We start from the raw sequence: 24,480 nt of genomic DNA on the forward strand, positions 1-24,480 counted from the left end.
ATCATATGGCTTTCTATATTTGTTTTATATTTGCTTCTCTAATTTACTTAATCTTATCCCATTCCTTTCTTATTTTATTCCTTTTGACCTGGCCATTTTGTGAAATTGTCGCCCCCAACACTTGAGGAGACTTTCATGAAAGGGACTTCGGCGAGCGCTTTTGGAAAAAATGGTGATTTCAACATTGTATCAGAGTTTGAGTTCAAATCTTGCCTCCGCACTCTTTAATTTTATTATTAAAAAACTCACATGTTGGGCTCATTTATTAAAGAAAAGTCCAATTCACATATAAAAAAATAAAAAAATAAAAATATATATCAATAAATCTTTTTTATTCTATAAGCTTAAATTTTTGAAACAATTGGAGATTTCATGGAGCAAAGCCGGCACACCGTTCGCAAGTTTGGCTCTCTCCCTGGAGCGCCACCGCCCGTGCTCGTGCTGGTGATGTTCCTTTCCCGAAACATTAATAATGCCGGAAGGGTATTTTGTGCCAAGTAATGATGCTAGAGAGAGAGAGAGAGAGAAACTATTTTATGATTCTTAAAAACATATTATGGCACACATGCACCGAAAAAAAAACATATTATAACGCACATATAATCAAAGGAAAGTGATGCAGCGATCGGGAACTGCTGTTTTAGACGATGGTGCACCAACTGGGGTCTTCGCAGCCCATGGAATGGTAGCCGGAAAGGCACATGCCACAGCGGCATGGCACCAACCCGCACGGCAGCGGGAATGGTGGTGGGCACGTGCCACAGCGGCATGGCACCGACCGGCACGAGGGCGGCGGACATGGCGGACATGGTGGTGAGCACCTGCCACAGCGGCATGGCACCGACCGGCACGGCGGTGGGCATGGTGGTGAGCACCTGCCACAGCGGCATGGCACCGACCGGCACGGCGGTGGGCATGGTGGTTGGCACTTGCCGCAGCGGCATGGCACCGACCGGCACGGCGGTGGGCATGGTGGTTGGCACTTGCCGCAGCGGCATGGCACCGACCGGCACGGCGGTGGGCATGGTGGTTGGCACTTGCCACAGCAGCATGGCACCGACCGGCACGGTGGTTGGCACTTGCCACAGCAGCATGGCAGCGGGCACGGCTTGCAGGTCTTAGGTTCCTCTTTCTTTTTTTCGGGGTTAATGGATTCGATGCTGACGGCCACCTTGATCTTCTTCAACACCCTCACTATGCACACCGGGTCGACAATTCCGATCACCGTCAGCGTGCCTTTCTCCATATCCACCGTCATCTCGTCGATGCCTGCCAAAAGTACTGCTCGCTTAATGGACGAGTAAAGCAAATATAATCTAACTCGTAGAGCTTCTACCTTCAAGCTTGCCGACAGCCCTCAGCATGAAGCTTGTCTTGCACGTCATGGTGACCTTTAACACGATCTTCTGCTTGCCCTTGGTTTCATGCAAAACCACAAAGACATACAAGATAAATTAGAGCTCATGTGTATGAATCTATTTACAGCTCTTTCCGAACTTTTAGATGAACGGGAGCAAGGAGGGTCGGAGCCTACCATGGCGGCACAGACGAGAACCAATGGAGGTCCGATCGACTTCTCTGCAGGCTCCGAGCGATGGAGATAAAATTCACCTTGTCCACTTTTTGCGTTATGCATACTTTTATACACACACACACACGCTATTATTAATGAATTGACTTCACGTGGTTTGATAGGCGGACAAAAGCCATCTGTCACACCACCTATACTCAATTAATATACTCAATTAATAACTTTATACATGTTTATATACGTGAGATTCTTGGATGCCCCCATGTTACTGTGCTGGCGCTAATTGACTAAAGGTGGTTTGGCAGATGGATAAAAACTTGAGTGTAGATGATTTGGCGAATGGCCAAAAACAAGTCAACGATTCTTTCTTAGCAGTGGAGATAAAATTCATTTTATCTAATATTTGAGTAATTATTAATTGAGTATGTAAAAGAGATACTCGAGATATTAAGTATTTATCTCAAATTATTGTTTTTTGTTTCCTTTTTCTACTATCTCCGAAAACCTTGCTAACTTAAGCATCGAAGGCTCTCCAACTAGATCAGCTCTAATGATCTTTTTTGTTTTTATTTTTATATGCAGATCGACACTTCATCTTGTACCGTAGTAGACTGATTAGTGTTCTCCTCATCTCTAGGTCATCATATCATATTTTAGCTGTTTGAATTTTTTATGCATCTATACTTTGCATGTTAGCTTGTTAAGAAACAAAAAGAATAAACTGGTTTGAGGATGTACTTCTAAGGATGGAACAAGCTTTTTATTGGAGTCCATCGGTCTCAGTTTGTTAATAAAACAAACCATCTCCCGGTTACGAAGAACCATTAGCACTTGCTCTTAAAAACATAAATGCAACTGGAACAAAAACAAAAAAGAAAAACTACAAAATAAAATGGACTAGCTGAAATGATCCATAGAGCCAATATGCTAGTTTATTTCATGTTTGTTGATCTTGGGTATGACTAACCGGGATTGGTACATTCTTATTTCTCATCTTTCCTCTATTTTTGTGAACCTAGGGAAAATACTTATTAAAGTGGCATTTGGGGACACAAATGAGATTGCCAAGGTATAATCATAGATCACTATTATGCTATGTTTCAGTGATTAAAAACCATCTAGTATCTACAAGTAATATGTTTGATATTCCATAGAAATCCAAGACCTCTTAATATATTCCATAAAATATATTAATTAATCAAAGAAAATATATTATCATAAATTATGAATATATTTATTAAGATATTAATTGTTAATGTATTCCAAAAAAAACATATTTATTAATCCTATAAAAATGTATTAATTTTTTATTATAGAATTAATATTTTCATTTAGACTTATAATATATTATTATTTTAATACTAATAATTATTTTGATTAGGAAATAAGGAAAATAGAAGTAATATATTAAATAATTTCATAATGTAAGTATACAGTATAATAATATATTTCTATTAGAATTTAAAATTATAATTGAATAATACCACTATATTGTTGTACTAAAAATATCACTATATTTTTTATATGGAAATAGAAAATAAGAGAAGATCAAGTTGTCGAACTGTCTTTGTTAGTTGACCAAGTGCTGCTAACTATATTATCTTACCATTAAGGGGAGGAGAAATCCTAGGTTGGCAGGGGAGTTGGTACCTAAAGGTCCCTACCATGTGGTAGATGTGAAAAATGATACTCTCGAAAAGTTGCTTAACAAACTAATCTTATGGTGGGAAATAAAATGGACTCTTGTTTCATCTTTGAGCATGGATCCTTCATGCTGGATGGGGCGACACCATAAAGTGCTATGCAGCCGTAAGATAGATGGCTATTGAATAAGACAGCTCAGAGCATGTACTGGATCATACAAGATGCACATTGTTTGATGGCCATCCATCTTGATGTCTATCCAGAGATCACAATATTCTTTCCTTCCTCTCTTTCATTCAAGAAAATAATTGTGGGAGATCAACTCTCTTCTTTGCCAACTAACCACCCCGATGGGCAAATTGGCAATAAGTGGCACCAAGCTTGGAGAAATTATCAGGTAGACTTAGTCTACTACATTAGCCATGGACTAAGCCAATAAAAATTAGCCACGTCAGCCAATTTAAATCGCTGCTGTTTCAAAAATTAATTATAGATAACCATGGTTAAAAGAATAAAAAAAGTTCATGGAAACTGTCGTAACCTCCCTACCCAGCGAAAGTCCTACTCATCTTTTTATCCATCCCTAATCTCTCCAAACGTAGCGGCGTCGCGATCCAAATCTCTCCACCACCACATCACCACTGAAGCCCAACCCGGTGACCTGAAGCTAGAGGGGCGCAGTGGGAAGTCGGCAGCATCGAAGATCTCCTCAACCATCATCTTCTCGGCATGGGCCTTCTTTTTTTTTTTTTTTTTTTTGCTGAAACGGATGTATCGTACATAACGAGTACGAATACATCCAAAAAAATCAAAGGATAACAAATTCCGGAGCGCATCGAGTAGTCCTTTCTCCCCCAACCAAAGAGTCTCCCCAAAATGGTTAGCTACATAACAAGCTACCCAATCTACTGCCATATTAGCCTCTCGATACACGTGCTTAGCCTGCAAGGTCATCCCACCACTCATCATAGCCCGGATATCCCTAAGCAGCGGATGATTATTGCCCACCCCTCCCACACTCTAATGAATCCATCCAATAACTATAGCCGAATCGCCCTCAAGCACGATAGCACTAGCTCGCAACGCGCGCCAAGCGTAACTCAAGCCGGTCCAGGATGCCCTCAACTCTGCCTCCGAGATGTCGAAGATCTGGCAACCACCAGCTGCAATCACTCTAGAGTCCGGACCTCTAATGATGAAGCCAACCCCTCCTCTACTCTCGCCATGTAGTACACATCCGTCAAAAATTATCCTGAGGACGCTCGGGGAACGACGGACAGAAGGCCAATCTTGATGGAGACTACAAGTATGGTCGGGTCCGCAGTGGGGACGCCGACCTTGGCTGGGCCGGCGGTGGGGAGAGAAGCGATGGGCGTGCTTTTTAATATATATATATATATATATATATATATATATATATATATATATATATATATATATATATATATATACACACACACACGGCTTCTGTACTGCGGATGTCTGAATGGTTGTATCTCGAGCTTGCTTATTGTTCTTTCTTACTCCTTACCAACCGGACAAAATTGTTTATTAATGAGGCTGGACTTTAGAAGAAGTTGTCATTGCTTTGATGTGTCCTACCTGCTTCATCAATAAGACTATAGCTGCCACCAAGGTGGTAACCTAGTGGTACTGAGCAGCAATTCTAACCACAAGGTCTCAAGTTCGAATCGCTGCGGCGACGATTAAATTGTGGACCGGAGCTCACTACTTTGGCCACTGCTTGGACTTGTGGTGTAGGACCGCTCTTGAACCGCTAGTAGCCGGGGTGGTGCCGGGTGTGACGTACTCACACGTGGGACTCGAGCCAGAGCTCAGAGGAGTAGCTGAGCCGGGCCTACGGGTGGGGAGGGTATGAGTAAAACCGGTCGGGGTGCCCAACACACGGCCATTTCTGCCCGCATCAAACATTCTCCTGGCGGGGCGGGGGCCCAGTGGGGCTGCTACGTGGGGGTGGGCTTGTCCCTTCCTCCCCCCTACCCCTTTTCATTAGCAAAAAAAAAAAAAAAAAAAAAAAAAAAAAAAGACTATAGCTCCTTTTTTTTCCGAGAAATGATTGAGAAGATTTTTCTTTCGGCTAGAGGTTTGAGAAGAGTTAATGTTTTCTTAATAAGCCATTGATTCATCTTAGAGGGAGGAACAAGAATATGCTTCTGGTACGATATTTGGCTTTGTGAGTGTAATTTGGCATCTTCATTCCCTTGTTCGATGTTGTCACAAAACAGGAGGTCGAAAATAGTTGGTTTTTGTTGCCCCATGCATGGCAAAGGAAAATATCCACCATTCCTGCAAGCTATATAACTGAGAGACCTCCAGATTAGAGAACATCCGGATCAAAACTAAATGGTGGTGGCTTGTAGGAATAGCAACGTTACTTCAGAGTTCAAACTGCCTTTAAAATTCATAATTTTTGTTGCTGGAATTTGGACCCGGGGGCAACCGTCGGCTGAGGAGGGGGAAACTCCGACGAGAATCGACGAACGGCGGTCCGGCTGGCGCGCAACGTCCTCCGGAAAACCTACAAGAAGCCGGTGGCCGGAGTTCCCGGTGCCGGCTCTCCGAAGCTTAAGTCAGAGAGGGCAAGTGTATCAATCGAGAGAATTAGTCAATATTCAGAGTTTCAATCTCCCCCCCTCTAAAATGGAGAAGTTTTCCTTTTATAGAGGGAGGTTGGGTTACCTGTGATGTGACGGGGCAAACGGTCTGTCGTACGATTGGACATGTAGTGGAAATTAATGTTCGATCGTGTGAATCAATGTTGTTACTGTAGGAGATTAGGCCGAAGTTCTCAAGTCATCGTGGAGTCATGCCATCATTCGTAGCCACGCAGGTTTGCCGTAAGGGGCTTGGTGTTCGTAGACAGCAGAAGCCATACGCCTTAATTGTTGAGTAGGCTGGGTGCCTGCAGGGGCCATGCGCTTTGATTGTTGAGTAAACTGGATGCCTGCAGGAGTCATACACATTGATTGTTCACGAAGGCAAGGCGTAGTTTTTCGGTCGCGCTGCGGGGGGATGTGACCACAGCGCGCAAATCGGGCATCTTTGGGTTGGTAGAGCTACTCGGATGCTTCCAGGTCAGAGGAGGTCTGCTCGACCGGCTCCAGGTCGGAGGAGGTCTGCTCGACCGTCTGCTCGACCGGCTCCAGGTCGGAGGGGCCACTCGGGCGCCTTCGGGTCTTCTGGTCGAAGGATCTGGTCGGTCGCCTCCAGATCGGAGGGTCTGGTCGGACGCTTTCAGGTCGGAGAGGCCACTCGGGCGCCTCCAAGTCGGACACCTCCAGGTCGAAGGGTCTGCTCGGATGTTCGTGAAAGCGTGACGACATTTTTTCCCCCAACAATTTTCATGTCGGCCCCAACCAAGAATAAACAGTTCTATTTGAGAGGTCTTATTTCGTTGTTTTTTCCCATATTTTGAAAATAAATTTTACAACCATAAAGATTTTAAGTAGAAAATTGGAAAACACTTTTGCTCTAAGCAATGTTGCCTCAAATATCAGGCACATCGCTTGCATCCAGAACAAAGCCATCCCGACTTCATACGATAAACTAATCAACAAGGGCTCACCATATAATAGACTGACCACTCAAAACTTGCTACATGGCTAATTCAGAAAGCACAGAGATATGCAGGTTATTATTATAACGACCAGCATATGCGTCCGAACACAAGCTCCAACTTTCATCTATATATTGTATCCTTAAAGTCTCTCCAAGCAAATTATATTTTGACTTTTATGCTACTTTCACCCTTAGACCTTCTTTAATTTTTTGAGAGCTGTATTTGAGTTAGACCTTCTTTGGGATTGTTGCTAGAAATTGGACCTGGGGCGATCGTCGGCTGAGAAGGAGGAGCTCCGGTGCGGGAATGGTGGGTAGCGGTCTGGCGGTGGTCGGCATCCTCCGAATGACCTGCAACAAGCCGGTGACCGGGGTTTCCGGCGCCGGCCCTCCGATGCTTAAGTTAGAGGGGACTAATGTGTGGAAGGATGGATGGAGTAGGTTTCCTCTGTTTTCTCTTTTTTTTCCTCTCCGAAGGAGCGGTTTTTCTTTTATAAAAGGATACAGGTATACCTGCGATGTAGCGGGGCGAACGGGTTACCGCCATGATTGAGTACGTCATCCGAATTAATGCACGATCGTGTAAATTATTGCGTTGTCGTAGGAGATCAGGCCGGGGCCAGTGAGTCGTCGTGGCTGATCGAACGTAGTTGAATGAGTCAGCTATTTGCCATGAAGGGCTTGAGATTCATGGATGGCATTAATTGTTGAGTGAACCGGAGATCAGCAGAGACCATGCGCTTTAATGGTTGAGTGAACCGGAGATCAGCAGAGGCCATGCATTTTTATTGTTGAGTAAGCTGGAGGCCTGCAGAGACCATGCACATTAATTGTTGATGGCGGTAGCAGGGCATGGCCTCCGGTCGAGCTGCAGAAGGATGTGACTGCAGTAGGTGAGTGGTGAGGTCGGACTTCTGAAGTTAGGCTCCCGAGGGAGATTAGGCCGAGGTCGAATGCTTGGACGGGGCGTCTCGGAGTCCAGCGCCTGATCGGACGTCGAGCTAGGCTACTCGTTTTAAGATCGGACGTCTTCAGGTCAAGCGCCCTCAGGTCGGACGCCTTCAGGTCGGGCGCCCTCAGGTCGAAGGCCTTCAGGTCGGACGCCCTCAGGTCGTTCCGGGATGACTTGTTTTATGTATTACTTTTTGATTTTTGATTTTTTTAGCTGTATTCATATATATTATGTATGAAACTTCCGTATCGGGAAAAAAAAAAAAACTGTATTTAATGTGGACAACGAAAAATCTCCTGTCAGAATCATTTAAAACTTTTTATATCAAAGAGAAGTCAGATTGGCCTGTGTCCTATAATTTCTTTTTTAAAAGAAAAACTGAAGGAGATGCCAATGCCGCTCCAAAATTTCTAAGAGCCTTGTTCAAGATCTGTATAGAAAAAGTTTTCACGAGCTAGTTGACCATAATGTACCTTCTCTCCCTCCTCCTCCCTCTCTCCTCCACATGCCGCCGCTGGTGGCGCGACAGAATCATTCCACTTGGTGGGGTCCAGCGCATGGGGCGGCTTGAAGACCCATCTCCTCCGGGAAGGATAATTGACTGTTGACGGGAGAAATTAAGGACCCAGCTGTCTTCGGCGAAGACGCCGCCGATTTCCCGCCGTGCTCCTCCGGCTTCAGATTGCCGATGTGGTTTCGGTGGCGATGTCATTGCGGAAAGACTTGAACGGCTTTCAGGATTTTTTTTAAAAATTCTTCTAACCATGGTTAACAATCTTGGTTAATCTCTAAAGCTGTAGGAGTTTAAATTAGCTGACGTGGCTATTTTTTATTGGGCTGGTGTATCACCGGCATGGTAGACTGAGCTTTTAGATGGAATAGTAATATTTTTTAAAAAAAATTAAAATTTTTTTTTAGCTTTGCGAGAAAGCTAAAATAATTTTTTTTGGAAGAAGCTCTATTTAAACTCCGAAAAAGTACTTTTAAGTTCCACCAGAAAACTGTTTTCAGTTATAAATTTTTTCTTTTTTAGACCAAAATACCCATAATAAAATATAATAACTATAAAAAATGATAATATTGTTATATAACGATAATAATTAAAATAGTTTATACCTTTATTATTGTATTATACTATAAATATAATATTATATTACATTATATCATAATATATTGATATATTATATTATACAATATCAAATTATATTATATTATTATGCTATAATATACAATATTATATTACTATATTATAATGATATTATATTACATTACTGTAATATTATATATATTATATATTTATATATTAATATGTATTATATTTTATTATGCACTACTGTATAATACTATATAATATTTTTTATGGTCATTTTGTCATACCAAAAGTACTTTTTCATTTTGTTTACCAAATAAATATTCTTTATGTAGTTAATAAAAGTTTTACTTCAAAATGCTTTACTTCAAAAAGATCTACTTCCGAAAGCTCTACTTCCGAAAGCTCTATCAAATGAGGTCTTAGACCTAATGATTTCGACAGAGAAAGAAGATAACCAACCAGCCTCAAATCGAATGCGCTTAGGATCATCTACTCACCGCCACATGTAGCCCCTGAAAAGTGCGTCCCAGGAACATCAAGTGCTCTTCATTCTTCAACCACGTCATTTCATTTCAAGGGGCTAAAACACAACTGTACAAAATTCACATTCCATAAGTACAAATTACATTTAGATCAAAAGATTCAAATCATTAGCCCTATTTGATATAACCATAGCTAATGAAAAAATAAAATCAAAATACAATAATCTAGACAACTTTTTATTTTTAAGTTTTTTTTAAGAAGAGACCCATGTTCAGTCAATATTATAATCTGCCATCTCCATCATGCAAGTTTACATTTGAAAAAATAACTAAGATGGCGTTTGGTGACCCAAATGTGATCACCAAGGTGATTTTAGATCATCGGCGACCTTTATCCCAGGTTAATCTAATTCTCGATGATTTAGGATCACCAAGTTTGGTATCCTATATTGTAGTGATTAAGAATTTCTAAATATCCACGAGTCCTATTTGGTATTCCATGAAAATTCAAGATCACTCACCATATAATACCAAAATTACCCCTGATATATATATATATATTATAATAAAAATATTAATATATTTATTTATATATTTATTATTGATATATTTCATAAAAAATATTTATTAGTTCTATAAATTATTAATCCTATAAAGATATATTAATTGTTATTATAGAATTAATATTTTTATTTATATTTTAATATATTATTTTAAATACTAATAATTATTTTAATTAAAAAATAAGGCAAATAGAACTAATATATTAAATACTTTCATATATAAATATGATTACAATAATGTATTTCTACTGTAATTTAAAATTATCACCGAATAGTAATACGACAAGAATATGATTTATAATATAATATAATATACATAATATTAATATAATATTATATATAATATTGATATAATATATTAATGGTATATTGATATACCATTTTTTTCCGCGGGACTAAGGGCATTTTTGTCCTCTAGACTGAGAGGCATTTTTGTTTTCAACTTTTAACCCAAAATTACTACTCTGGATGATCTTGAATTTCTGACCTCAAGGACGGGCATCCCATCACTGCATTAGGTAGTGATCGGTGATTTGAGGGATATGGATGATTCAAAATTATTGACATGTAGGATCGTCGTGAAGCAATCAAAGGTGGTGATCTCATCATCTCCACCCACATTATCCTTGATCTTGGGATGATCACCCCATACCAAATGCCCCCTAACATATCTATCTTATTTTTTATAAAATAAAAATTTAGGTTTCACATTTCAAAGATCAGAATATTAACAGTGATGCCAATGTAATCTTAATGTTTTTAGTTGTTGCTTCAACACGTAAGAAAAAAATACAAAGCAAGGTGCCATATACTTGTATTTTGTATCTTCCATTTAAATGGCATAGAGGAACTCATGTAAGTGGTCCACCAGAAAAAGAAATAAATAGTAATGATATTTTATTAGCCTACCATCCTTGGAAGATTTTTTTTGCTGCTTTAATCTTTATTATTGTATATTGAATACACAAAAACAAATAGCCAATGTCAAGAATTTAGAGGGACTAGCATGTAATCGCTTGATGCGCAAGGTACTTTTTTTATTTAAAATATATATCATCCCTAAAATATTAATTTTTTTATTAATTACATAGTTAGAAAATAATATATTTTTATTAATATAAAAATATTTATTTTATTATAATTTTGTTAATATATTAGTATATTATCGAATATTATTAATCCTTTTAAAATATTATAGCAAAAATATTATTTTTTGTACTAAAATATAATATATTTTATCAAAATACTATTAGCATTATTAATGTTATTAATATTTTAAATTTTACTATTTACTAAAATATTGTTTATTTCAATTAACTTATTAAAATATTATTGATCTGTATTAATATTTATAATAAAGTATTATTAATTTTTGTTACTAATCTCTTCCCAATTTGGTAGCTTAATGCATCTAGCAGATAATTTCTAAATATTTCGAAAACACATTTTCCCACACTGTGCCCCAATGGATATTCAGTTAAAGATTCAAATGAGAAGAAATGCATAATTTTGATGTGCGGCAATGTCAGCGGAAAACAAAAATATTCAAAATAAAGCAGAAAAATTGTCCTAATAGAGCCCATTTTGCAGGTACCCTTTTTTTATTGCCATTCCTACCCTTAACTTAGGATTTTCAAACATATTCTTGAAGTTTCCAAACTAGTAATGTTATTACGAGGCCATCACATGGTAGCATAAAATTGTATTATGACTAAATTACTCTTCATATCATAAACGATAGTCTTAATTAAAGGAATAGGTAGGGGGTAGATTATACCATTCGCCTAAAAGGACTCACCTTCCTTCGTGGAAATCCACCATTGGATCCTCCATCACACGGACCTCAAAGTGCTCCAAACTTCTTTATTCATCCACCCGCATAAATCTCAAATCGATGATCATCCATCTACCTGCACAGATCTCTTAGTGTCTGGTGCATGACCAAGATCATCCATCTACCTGTATATATCTCAAAGTGATCAATGGATGATTTAGATTATTCATCCACCTACATAGATCTTAAAGTGATCAATGCATGATCTGGATAGTCATTCACCTGCAGAGCTCTCAAAGTGCCATGTGGCTGATCAGGTTTAGTCATCCACTTGCATAGCCGGGATAGATAATATGGAACCCCATCATCGTAGTTCGGGAGGCTCCCACTGTCGGAGATCCCAATGTCGTGATCTTTGAAGAAGGGAATCATTGATAGAATTTTGGCCAGATAAGGGCGACGATCGAGCTTGAAGGGGTGGAGATCTTGGCCAAGGGCTTCGATTGCTATAAAGCTCCTGCAATTAGGGGAACTAATGTATGTGCGGTCCTCCAGTCAAGCAACAGGGAGGAAGAGGAAGAAGAAGAAAAGAGAGGTTGATTCAAGCCCTTATTTATAAATCCGTAGTCGAGGATGATGCCTTGCATATATCTCAAAGCAATTGTATAGATGATTCAGATATTTATCCACTTGCATTGATTTTAAAGCGGTCATGATCAGGCCAAAAGGGAGAAAATGATATTTTCATCAATTGAGACGGCAGACTAATAATGTCCGCTGGTTGAGCTGAAGGACAAGTTTGGAAAGGGTAACGTCCGCCGGTTGAGGGGCTGAAGAACCTGTTTGGAAATTTGAAAGAGTTAGAGAGACGTTACATTGCCCCTTGAGTTAAGAGTTGTCCCAATAATTTTCACAAAAAAAAAAAAAGAAGGCGATGGCGATGTCATACCTAAATTTCCGACGGCCTTATCCATGATCCCTCCAGGAGAAGTAGAAGACCCCCTTATTCATATATATTCATATATATGTATTTGTTTGAAGTCAAAGAGGAGTTGCATGAGCTAACTGAACGTCACTAAATCCAAACCATAACTTATTCTATACACATTTAATGCACTTTATTCTTCACCATTATCCCTTCCCCTAGCCAAACACCAATCCATCAGAATAACGTTAACATGTCCTTTCAACAGGAGAAATTATTCGTTGGACCTTTCTTTTTGACGGGTATAAGAAATATGTTGTTAAATCTGCACAACTGAATACCTTTATTGCTCATTATTGAAACCATTCTCATTCAATTGAAGGTTCACGGGAATCCAAAGAATTAGAGGACAAGAATAGTCATATATCTATTTGTTTGAAGTCCAAGAGGCGTTGCATCACCTAACTGAACGTCACTAAATCCAAACTATAACTTATTCTATGCACATTAAATGCACTTTTTTCTTCACCATTATCCCTTCCCCTAACCAAACACCAATCCAACAGAATAAACCTGTCCTTTCAACAAGAGATTTTTGGCCGGACCATAACGTGATATTAACAATACTTGGATTAACTTTTTTTATTCTTAGACACTACTAAAGAATCCAAAGTAATCTTAGAAATAAAGAGGATTCAGCTGATTTTTTCTTGTTAAAAAACAAGAGAGAATTCAACTGGTATCTTTCAGTTCTGGTCGTCCTCAAAAAGCTCCGAGAGAGGGGCCTGCCTAGGATTAGTTTTGTGGTATTTTAGCCATTGTCGACTCTTTTAGGGTCTCTTCTTTTGAAGTCCTAGTAGCATAAAATAGTATAAGGAAAAGGGGCTGGCTGTAGACCATGGTTTAAAAACCAAACCAACTAGCTAGTCGAAATTCACACAATTCCTTATAAAATAATATAAGGAATTGTGTGAATTATCAGTTAAAGCGGTAATTCATTCTAATAATTTCATGTGCAAATAGTTATGAAGATTTTCGGTTTATATTAACAAGATTAGAGCATGATTCTTTTCTAATTAGAAAAGGAAAATTATGAAAGTTGAAGAACTTTTATCTTAACAAACTTGTAATCTTTCTAAAACTTGAGGAAAAAAACATCTTCAGAAACATAGCAAAGAAATAAGAAAATATTTTCTTATATTTTTTCCACTGGTAGTGGGGTTGGGGGGTGATTGGGAAAGAGAGACGAGAGTATCATATGTTTTCTTTTTTTTCAATTATTTATTGGTAGATGGATATAAATGGTAGACCCCCTGCCAAAGATAAGAAGGTGGAGCAGAAGATATAATCTAAAGCACCCGTATGGCCCATTCTCTTGTTTGCATATCCAACAGGTGCTCTCTTATCCCTTGATGCTGAAAACAGAGGACCAATCTCAGCCTAGTGCATTATGATATCTTAAATGCACTGAAAAGCATGAATATTTTCTTTTTATTTTTTTCATAAGAAGAAAAACTTCATCATGCAAAAGAATTTCAATATTTTTTCCAACATGCATGGCTTGTCCTTGAGGCCACCTACATAAAGGTTGCCCTAAGATTTTTTGTTATGTGTAGTAGATAGGTGATGGAAATCCGGAGTTGTTGCATGAATCCAGCCTAAGATTCATGCATTTTCGCTGCCATAAAGTTAGTTAATCAATCTGTTTGATTGTTTTCCTTCAAAGTTTGAATTTGACTTATTTCAAATTCCAGTTTCTAGTCTTTAGCTGGTTGTTATTTTTGTTTTCATTTGTAATTTGAATTCCTACACTTCCAACCTCTTGCTCTATAAAAGGAGGGATGAAGAATAAGAAATGGCAGAGTTGAGGTTGAATTCCTTTTCCTGAAGTGAGATGTTTCTATCTACTGGTGAGACGCCAGTTTCTTTGAGAGTTTGAGTGTAGGTGAGATGCCTTCACCCATTCTTATCCCTATCCTACCTCTTTCCTGCATCAATTTTGGTATCAGAGCTATTGTCCCATTGGAGCTGCTGTCAACATGAGTACGAGGAGTGGTCGTTCTTACAATAATGGCCAGTTGTCACAAAATCAACGAGATGAGTTGTTGGTCGACGTTGCCAACCAAGTTGCTATCTTATCGTAGAAGATGGATGCTGTTTGGGAGCAGGTTTTTCCAGTGCAGGAAAACATGGAAAAAGATCATGGTGAAATTGACAATCCAGAAAATCAAGAAGTACCAGTAGGAGATGACCCTGAAGCCGAGAACCAACCACCTAGAGGTCCTCACCAACCACCTCCACAGGGTCCTCAAGCACCACCACAAATTAATCCTCGCATAAGGATTAATTTTGAGAACGCTTACCAACAGCAGTATCAACGACGAGAATATGATGTTTTTGACGAAGCATCGAAGTGGATCCGTGTTGATGTAGCTGATTATAGTGAGAGCTTGGATCCGAGTAGCTTTCAAGATTGGTTGATGTCGCTGGAAGACTACTTCGAGTGGTTCAATATGTCAAGTGAGAGAAATGTTCGATTTGTCAAGATAAAATTGAAGGGCTAGGCACGAGTTTGGTGCAATAGTGTGGTAGAGGAGCTTCAACGACTTAGGCAACATCCCATAACTGATTGGGATAAGATGAAGTTAAGTTTGAAAGAAAAATTCCTACCCTTGGATTATGAAGAAACTCTTTTGAAGACTTATTGGCGCATCGATAAGGGAAGTCATCTATAGAAGACTACACTGCTAGATTCCATGAGCTCACTATTCGTAGCCAAGTGACAGAAATGGAAAGGCAAGCACTAGCTCGATACCTATCTCGGCTGAGAGAAGACATTTGAAAGGAATTGGTAACGACCAGATTGTTCAGCTTGGAGGAGGCATGCCAGCTTGCCCTTAGTGTGGAGGCACAATTACGATATCATCGCTCTGGCAACACCCCATTCAGACGTGGAATGGCAGAAAGTAACAATAGAGGGGTTCCTTTTCCTCAAGATGCTCGTGCATTCACAAAGCCAGCATTTCCTGCTAGTCAGAATCAAAATACAGAGAGAGGGGTGGTGCAAAAATAAAATTGTTCTCCCAAGTGCAGGAGAATCGCACAAGTAGTATAACTCGAAAGTCCGAGGTCGATTCCTCAGGGAACGATCTATGGATTATTAGCTTAATTTCAGATTAATTGATTCAATAAACTTGTGGATTAAGATGATGGTTTGCAAATAGAAAATAAACCAGTAAATAGAGAGTCGAAGTTTGGATAGATTAAGATGGTGTAGGGATCCAGAATCTCCTTCAATAATATCAAGTTCATGCAATAAATTCTATGATTCTTTTGTTTTCTTTAAAAATTATAAGCAGATAAAATTTAATTATTGAGTATGTTCTTGATAACATGAATTCTCTTTTTAAGCATTCAACGTGCCTTAGAACGTCAACGATGAATCAAATAATTGAGGAAGACATGTATCAATAAGCATAAATCATAAAAGAATTTTCAACATATAAGAATCATAACATAATCAAAAGATAAATCGTACAAAGCAAAGGATTAGAATTTACATCATGAACTCGGTACACCAAAGGATCCTCCTTCACCCATCACCAAGGATTTTAGCTCATCATCTTCCTCTCTCTTTCTCACTCTTTTTTTTTTAATAACAGAAACAGGACATCCCCTGTTTCTTTCTACTTTTTTTTTTTCTTTCTACTGCAGCAGCCCGGCTCCTCCCTGTTCTTCTTCTTCGATGGCCCCCCCTACTTTCGGATCAGAGGTCTCCTCATATAGATCCCCAGAGCCCGTGGAATCGATGATTCCCCTGATCGCGCGTGGGGAGGAGCGGACGTTAAGGATCGTGCGTTGCGGACGGCTGGGCTGATGCTGGTGCGGACGATGCGCGAACATTGCGATGCTTCACGGGTTGCTGGTGGTGTTGTTGCTTGATTTGGAAACTGGGATCGGTTGATATGCCTGGGAGCCGAACTGTGGACAGATGGGAGATGCGCGAGATGGGCGGAAGATCAAATTACGGATCCGGGAGGTGATCTTGGGCGCTGTGGAGGAAGCAGACGGCACGGTCGGCTGGGTGTTCTGGGATGCAGACGCGGCAGATGGATGGGTAGAAGCTCACGAACGGCTGGAATGTAGGAAGAGGCGGGCGCTGATCTCGGCTGGGAGGTGATCGCGGCCGGATCACGAGAGAAGATTGCTCACGGGGTGAAGACAGACTTGTAGGGAGAGGAGGACTGGACGCCGTGGATGAAGCGGACGCTGGGACCATGAACACGGGAGAATCACGCTGAGAGCTGGACGCGTGAATGGAGGAGGCGGACGCTGGGAGACACGAGGCAGATGAAATTTGGGTGAGCGAAAACAGGGGATGCACGCGTGAGAGGAGCTGGAGATTGGGTGCGGGAGATCAGATCACATATCCTGATTTGGGGGAAAGATCACAGTTCTTTGGACTCGTGAATGGTTGAGGTGGGTGAAATCTGGTAGAGTGGACGCGGCTTGCATGCGGAGATGCTTGCGAGATGATGGGCTCGACTAGGCCATGGTGAGATCGGGTGCGCACAGCTTGGGCTATGCATCTTCCTGAACCAAATCTGTATCAAATATGCATTTTATTTCTGATTTACGATAACCTATACGAAACAAAAGTATAATATTAACTCGACGAAATTATCATCATCTGTTAACAATAAGACTAATTTAAGTGATATGTAGATCGCACTTTTGTGCTCTCATCACACCCCCCAACTAGCTTATTGCTAGTCTCTAGCAATTAATGAGCAAATGATAACATGAGAGTACAAAAGATGTTGGTCAATCCTTTGACTTTTTATTAAAGCTAAAGACATAAAACTAAGATATGTACCCTCTTCGTAGGGCATCACAATTGCACTTAGCGCATGCAACAAGCCGTTAAACCCCTAGGTTACCCTAGTGGACGAGTGTTGTCTCGTGAGGGTTTTCAGGGATGTTACCCACAAACATCATGAATGATATGACATGAGATCCTAAAAATATGAAATAAAGCCTAAGCTAATACACATGTAATTAATTAATATATATTTTCAAGCATGGCAACTTTCAAAGCAAGGAAAATATGAAAGTGTAGTGTGCATAAAATAGTATGACTTTCTCAGAGTACTAATACCTCCACCACAATAGGGCACCATCCGAGTTTTAGGTGCACTACTTCAAGTTCACAAGTGTTTTCTACAATTTGTTAAAACCTGATCCATCAAATTTTCAGAATATCACATGTTGTCTATATTCGTCAAGAATGGTTCGTATGTAAAGAAAGAGCTATCAATCCCAACTAAATATCCAAAGTACACAGAGGTCCAATGGAGTCAAACCAGCCATTACCACATGTCACTGGGTTCAGCCCGACCAACCCTATTCATGCTTATTTTTATTTTTGAACACATATGATGATTACAATAGTCCAACCCCCTTAGGCTCTAGCAAGGTCCATGTAGCGAGTTTTCGGCCAATGACTCCTGATCCAGTTGGCTCAAGGCATTAGGTGAAACACCCCTCGGGCTTAATTACTCGAACCAGACTACGCCACGAGGTTAGACTTGTTATCTCCTCTTTTTTTTTTTTTTTGGAATAGAGAAGGTAAACTGAACCATATAATGTGACTGTATCGTGACTATAGGTCAACCAAGGTTGGAACATAAGACACTTAGATGATCTAGCCGGGGTATTCAACCTATATCTTTATGTGAAAACCAAATTATGAACCTTATAGTACGGACAAGGATACTCGTACTTCTTTTACAGATACGGCTTAATAAAAATGCATTAAACAAATATGAACTCCTGAGGCTTTCCTATAATCATTAAGTACATGTGCGGGGATCTAATAATAGGTCTCTGATCAGTCATAATATGCATGTGTTCCTTGCCGTAATAGTTGCACAAACTCAATATGAAAATACATGTGCATTTGCTTAGAAAAGAAAGTAATAGAATAAATTAAATGCAAAAGCAATTTTTTTTTTTTTTTGCAAAATATTTTCCTCCCCCAACTTAAACATTGCATTGTCCTCAATGTAATAGATACAAGAAAACTATATATGAGAGACAGTAGAGAAAATAATATTGGAGAGAAGAGGAATACCTTGAGCTGTTGATATCTAGAAAATAAGACCTACAAATAAGAAGAAAAATAGAAATAAAAAAAAATTTAATTCTAAATAATATATACATACCTTTGCCATCATGCTTTAGTCATAAGAAGGTTCCTCCAAGAAAAAGGAGTCCTCTTCGTCTGCAAAATTCTCAAGAAAAGGTTTTAACTTGTGTCCATTTACCTTAAAAATTCTACCATCCCGTAGATTCTCAATCTCAACCGCCCATGTGGAAAAACAGTTTTTATAATGTAGGGACCTGTCCATCTTGATCGCAACTTACCAGAAAACAGATGTAAGCGGGAATCATATAAAAGAACTTTTTGCAAAGGTTCAAAAGATTTTTTTAAAATTGATTTATCATGTAAGATCTTCATTCGTTCTTTGCAAATTTTAGCATTGTCATAAGCATCTCTGCGAATCTCATTAAGCTCGTTCAATTGCAATTTTCTAGCTAGACCGGCATCTTGTAAATCAAAATTCAATTTTCTAATTGCCCAATACGATTTATGTTCTATTTCTACAGAAAGATGACACGCTTTTCCGTAGACTAGCCGGTAGGGAGACATGCCAAGAATGGTTTTGTATGTAGTCCGATAGGCCCATAATGCATCTGATAGTTTCAAGGACCAATCTTTTCGTGATGGATTTACCGTTTTTCTAAAATACGCTTGATCTCCCTATTGGCTAATTCTACTTGGCCACTAGTTTGCAGGTGATATGGGGTAGCAACTCTGTGGGTGACACCATACTTTTTTAATAATGTCTCAAAAGGCTTATTACAAAAGTGTTTTCCACCATCACTAATTATGACCTTAGGCATCCCAAATCGTGAAAAAATATTTTCTTTTAAAAACTTCAGGACGTGTTTGTGATTCATTAGTCTTACAAGCAACGCTTCTACCCATTTGGACACATATTCGACACCGACTAAAATGTACTCATATCCAAAAGATGGTGGGAATGGGCCCATAAAATCGATGCCCCAACAATCGAAAATTTCGATAATAGTAATGGGTTGAAGAGGCATCATTTGTCTACGAGTTAGACTTCCAATACGTTGACATGGATCACATGTCCTGCAGAACTCGTGGGCATCTTTGAACATAGTGGGCCAATAGAAACCACATTGTAAAACTTTTGCAATAGTTTTCTTAGAGGCAAAGTGTCCCACCGCAAGCATCAGTGTGGCAGAAAGAAAGTACGCTTTGTATATCATGATCCGGTATGCATCGTCTAAAGATTTGATCATTGCAATATTTAAACAAATAGGGTTCGTCATAGTAATAATTCTTTACTTCGCGCAAGAAAATTTTTCTATCTATCGACCCCCAATGCTCCGGAATCCGGTTTGTAACAAGAAAATTTACAATATCTGCATACCATGGCATACTAGAAAGTGCAAACAACTGCTCTTCAGGGAATGAGTCCTTGATGGAAACTGTGGCACTGAATCATGAAAAACTAGCCATGATAAATGGTCAGCAACCACATTCTCTACTCCCTTTTTATCTTTAATAGTGATGTCAAATTCTTGGAGTAGAAGTATCCATCGTATTAAGCGTGGTTTGGCCTCTTTCTTATCCAGCAAATATTTTAATACTGCATGGTCTGTGAAGATAACAATAGGAGCACCAAGGATATAAGAGCGAAATTTATCTAAGGCAAATACTACTGCAAGCAATTCCTTCTCGGTGGTGGTATAATTCATTTGAGCATCGTTTAAGGTTTTGCTTGCATAGTAAATGACATATGGCTTATTATCCTTGCGTTGTCCTAAGACAGCTCCTATCGCATAGTCGCTAGCGTCACACATGATCTCAAAAGGTAATGACCAATTGGGTGGTCGCACGATGGGTGCAATGCTAAGCATAGACTTCAACTTTTCAAATGCCTCCTGATAGGTGTCAGTCCAATTGAACGGTGTATCAAGGGATAGGAGGTTACATAATGGTCGAGCTATGACACTAAAGTCCTTGATGAACCTCCTATAAAATCCGGCGTGACCCAAGAATGATCTAACATCTCTAACCGTCTTGGGTGCAGGTAGCTTAGCAATTAATCGGTCTTAGCTCTATCTACTTCCATTCCTTTCGATGAAACAATATGTCCTAGGACAATTCCCTTTGGCCACCATGAAGTGACATTTCTCCCAATTCAGTATCAAATTCTTTTCTATACATCGAGCTAAGACTGCTTGTAAATGTGACAGGCAATCATCAAATGAGTCACCAAAATAGAGAAATCATCCATTGAACACTTCCAAAAATTTCTCGTTCATGTCTTCAAAATGCTGAGCATGCATCTTTGAATGTTGCAGGTGCATTACACAACCCAAATGGCATTCGTCGGAAAGCAAATGTGCCAAAAGGACAAGTGAAGGTAGTCTTCTCTTGATCTTCTGGTGAAATTTCAATTTGATAATATCCCGAATAGCCATCGAGAAAACAATAGAAATCATGCCCTGCAACCCTCTCCAATACTTGGTCTAGGAAGGGTAGAGAAAAGTGATCCTTTCGTGTGACCAAATTCAGCTTTCGGTAGTCAACACACCATGCGCCAACTCGTCGGGACACGAGTTGGAACTAGTTCACCTTGTTCATTTTCTACTACCGTCAAACCCGATTTCTTAGGAACGATTTGAGTAGGGCTTACCCCACTTGCTGTCGGAAATTGGGTAAATAATACCCACGTCAAGCAACTTGAGGACTTCTGCCTAAACCACATCTCTCATCGTAGGATTCAACCTTCATTGCATTTGCCTTATGGTTTTGGCATTGTCCTCCAAATATATCCGGTGCGTGCAAACTAAGGGGCTAATCCCCTTCAAGTCGGCAATAGACCACCCTAAAGCTCCTTTATGATTCTTTAGAACACCAAGTAATTTTCTTTCTTGGTCATGATTAAGATCAGATGAGATAATTATAGGGTAAGTGTCCTCGGGTCCAAGAAAGGCATACTTGAGTTCCTTCGGTAAAGGTTTTAACTCGAGCTTAGGCACTTGCTCATGGGATGGTACTATCTTTGCTTCTCGAGGTGGCAACTATTCAAATTTTTTCTACTTTTGGTCTCCAACCCATTGATCATTCATGGCGTTCGAAAAATTCATACTAGGTTTGGACCAACAAATCAACTGTTATTGGTGCCATTAGAACACCAATCAATTAAACTATCGCCGGATGGATCATTAAATGCTTCAGCTAACAAATATTCCTCCGCGATAGTTTCAACCCAATCAACCTCCTTACTCTCTTCGGGATCATTAGGTTGTTTGCACACATTAAAAATGTTCAGTTCTAAGGTCATGTTAACAAAAGAAAGCTTCATGACGCCATTCCTACAATTAATCAATGTATTAGAAGTTGCAAGGAATGGACGTCCTAAAATGACCGGAATCTGAGACTGTGGAGTTCGAAGCCGGATGTGTGTCCAATACGATAAATCGCCAGGAAAGTAGAACTTGTCTACTTGGACTAATACATCCTCGACAATCTCCCTTGGAATTTTAACTGTCCTGTCAACTAATTGCAAAGTGACGGAGGTTGGCTTCAACTCACCTAAACCAAGTTGCTCATATACAGAATATGGCAATAAATTCACACTTTGCCCCAAATCTAACAATGCTCGCTCTATCCTAAAGTCGCCTATGATGCATAAAATGGTTGGGCAACCTGGATCTTTATATTTAGGGAGAATGTTGTGCTGCAAAATAGCACTCACATTTTTAGTTAAAAATGCCTTCTTCTTAACATTTAATCGGCGTTTGACAGTACACAAGTCCTTCAAAAATTTGGCATATGAGGGTACTTGTTTGATTGCATCAAGAAGAGGTATGTTGATCTTTACTTGTTTAAAAAGGCTCAAGAATTTCAGAATTAGGTTCGAGCTTTTGCAACGGCTTTAACCGTTGTGGAAAAGGTGGAGGAAAAGGACATTCAACTTTCTTAGTAGAAGTTGGGACCTCAACTTCTTCTTTGTCCCTTTCATCAACTTTGGGAGCAATCAGAATTAGAAGTGACCTGCGGTCTCATGGACGGTTTGATCAATGACTTTCCCATTATGGCAAAGTCAATGATGCTCTTTGCATGCTCTGTATGCGAACTAGAAGGAGCCGTATTATTACTACCGTGCACTTGTGGGGTTAGGTTGGGGTTGAGCTGGAAGCTTACCCTTCTCTTGGGTACTTAGGACGGTAGTCAACATTGACAATTGGTTCCTTATGTCTTCAAAATTTCGAGTATTTTGAGCATTGATATTAGCTTGACCTTGTAAAAAAAGTTTGTATGGGTTGCAAGGTATCCTCCATATTTGGCTTTTGAGAAGGTGATGGTGCATAAGTAGGATATGCAGGGTGGAGGGGCTGAATGGTGTGACTGTTGAGGATGATCGTTTCTCCACCTAAAGTTTGGATGATTCTTCCAACCAGGGTTATAGGTATTCGAGTATGGATCGTTTTAAGGCTTTTGGTAGGAGTTCATAGCATTTGCTTGATCGTGCAAGACTTCCTTGAATGCCGGTATGGTGGGGCAATCTGTAGTGGTATGACCCGACATATCGCAGATACCAACACACTCGTTCTAAGCTCTATAGTCTTGACAGGCTCAACCTTCCTAAGCTCAATTTCTTCTACCTTCCTAGTGAGGGCTGCCATTTTAGCATGAAGATCATCCTCAGTTCTGAGGTTGTAAAGGCCCCTCCCTGTACAGAGCTAGTAGGCTTAGGCAAAGACTTGTTGTTTCTATCCCCGTTATCCCAAAGTTGGGCAGTCTCAGCAAGGGAATCCAAATACTCCATGCCTCATCAGGTTGTTTTTCTAAGAACCTACCATTGCACATGGTCTCACAAACTGTTTCAACTGTGGAGATAAACCTTCATAAAAGAAGCTAATGGTTCTCCATGTTTCGAATCCGTGATGAGGGCATGAGAGAAGAAGGTCTTAAATCTTTTCCAATATTCATAAAATGTTTCATTATCTTTTTGTTGGAAATTGCTGATATGTCTTTCAAAAGTTGGTCCTTTGTGTGGGAAGAACTTCTTTAAAAATTCTCTCTGCATATCTTGCCAAGTTCTTATTGATCTAGGTCGCAAAGAGTTTAGCTATGTTTTGGCCTTATCCTTTAGAGAGAAAGGAAACAATGTCAACTTGAGGACATCCTCGGTGATGTTTGGCACTCTAAATGTAATGCTCAATTCTTCAAAATCTTTAAATAAAGATACGGACTTTCGGACTCTAACCCATGAAACTTGGGCAGCAATTGGATTACCCCTGGTTGATGTCAAAATGTCCTACATTATCATTAAAAATTATGCATGAAGGCTGACTAGTCCTAGCCGGTTGTAGGTATTGTCTTAGATCATAACATGGGGTTCTCGTTCTCGATTGTGGTGACTCCCCGCATCTTCATTTAAATCAGCCATCTCACAAGGTGTGAGATACTGCGAAGGAATTTCAGGGATGTGTCCTAAGGGATGATCTAAAGTTGTACGACTTAGTCGACCGGTGTCGTCCCTATTCCACTTTGCATGCAAATATTTTCCCTCTCTTTTTTAAAAAAATAAATATAAGTACCAACTAAAGATACCCTAAAACGAAAATCTATTTACAATCAAACATGCAACAAAATATTACACCTCAATTTCTAATGTTTTTCTTAAATTTCTGACAGCTCCTAACTGGTTTGAAGAGGGCACCTAAGCCTCCAATTCGGTCTAATGAACCGAGTTGACCAGATAAGCTCCCAGGTAAGTGGAGGGGTCACGATGCGTTCGCAAAGGTCCCACTTAAAACCCACTT

The 24,480-nt window shown here is 39.6% G+C and overlaps 1 protein-coding gene and 1 non-coding gene across 2 annotated transcripts; one reads left to right on the forward strand and one right to left on the reverse strand.

Annotated features, from left to right (window-relative positions):
* Positions 1-520: 520 nt before the first annotated feature.
* LOC120113084 (keratin-associated protein 9-1-like) lies at positions 521-1,601 on the reverse strand. The gene is made up of 3 exons (XM_039133836.1): positions 1,535-1,601; positions 1,337-1,415; positions 521-1,269 (listed from the first exon to the last, which is right to left on the reverse strand). Exons 1-3 carry the CDS (start codon positions 1,535-1,537, stop codon positions 641-643), a joined length of 711 nt encoding a protein of 236 aa, XP_038989764.1. The 5' UTR covers positions 1,538-1,601; the 3' UTR covers positions 521-640.
* Positions 1,602-23,590: 21,989 nt separating this feature from the next.
* LOC120104286 lies at positions 23,591-23,696 on the forward strand. Its single transcript, XR_005506748.1, has one exon. It is a non-coding gene; the product is annotated as a small nucleolar RNA R71 (small nucleolar RNA).
* The last annotated feature ends 784 nt before the right edge of the window (positions 23,697-24,480 follow it).

This window comes from Phoenix dactylifera, chromosome 1, assembly GCF_009389715.1.
Source record: "Phoenix dactylifera cultivar Barhee BC4 chromosome 1, palm_55x_up_171113_PBpolish2nd_filt_p, whole genome shotgun sequence".
NCBI classification, from domain to species: domain Eukaryota; kingdom Viridiplantae; phylum Streptophyta; class Magnoliopsida; order Arecales; family Arecaceae; genus Phoenix; species Phoenix dactylifera.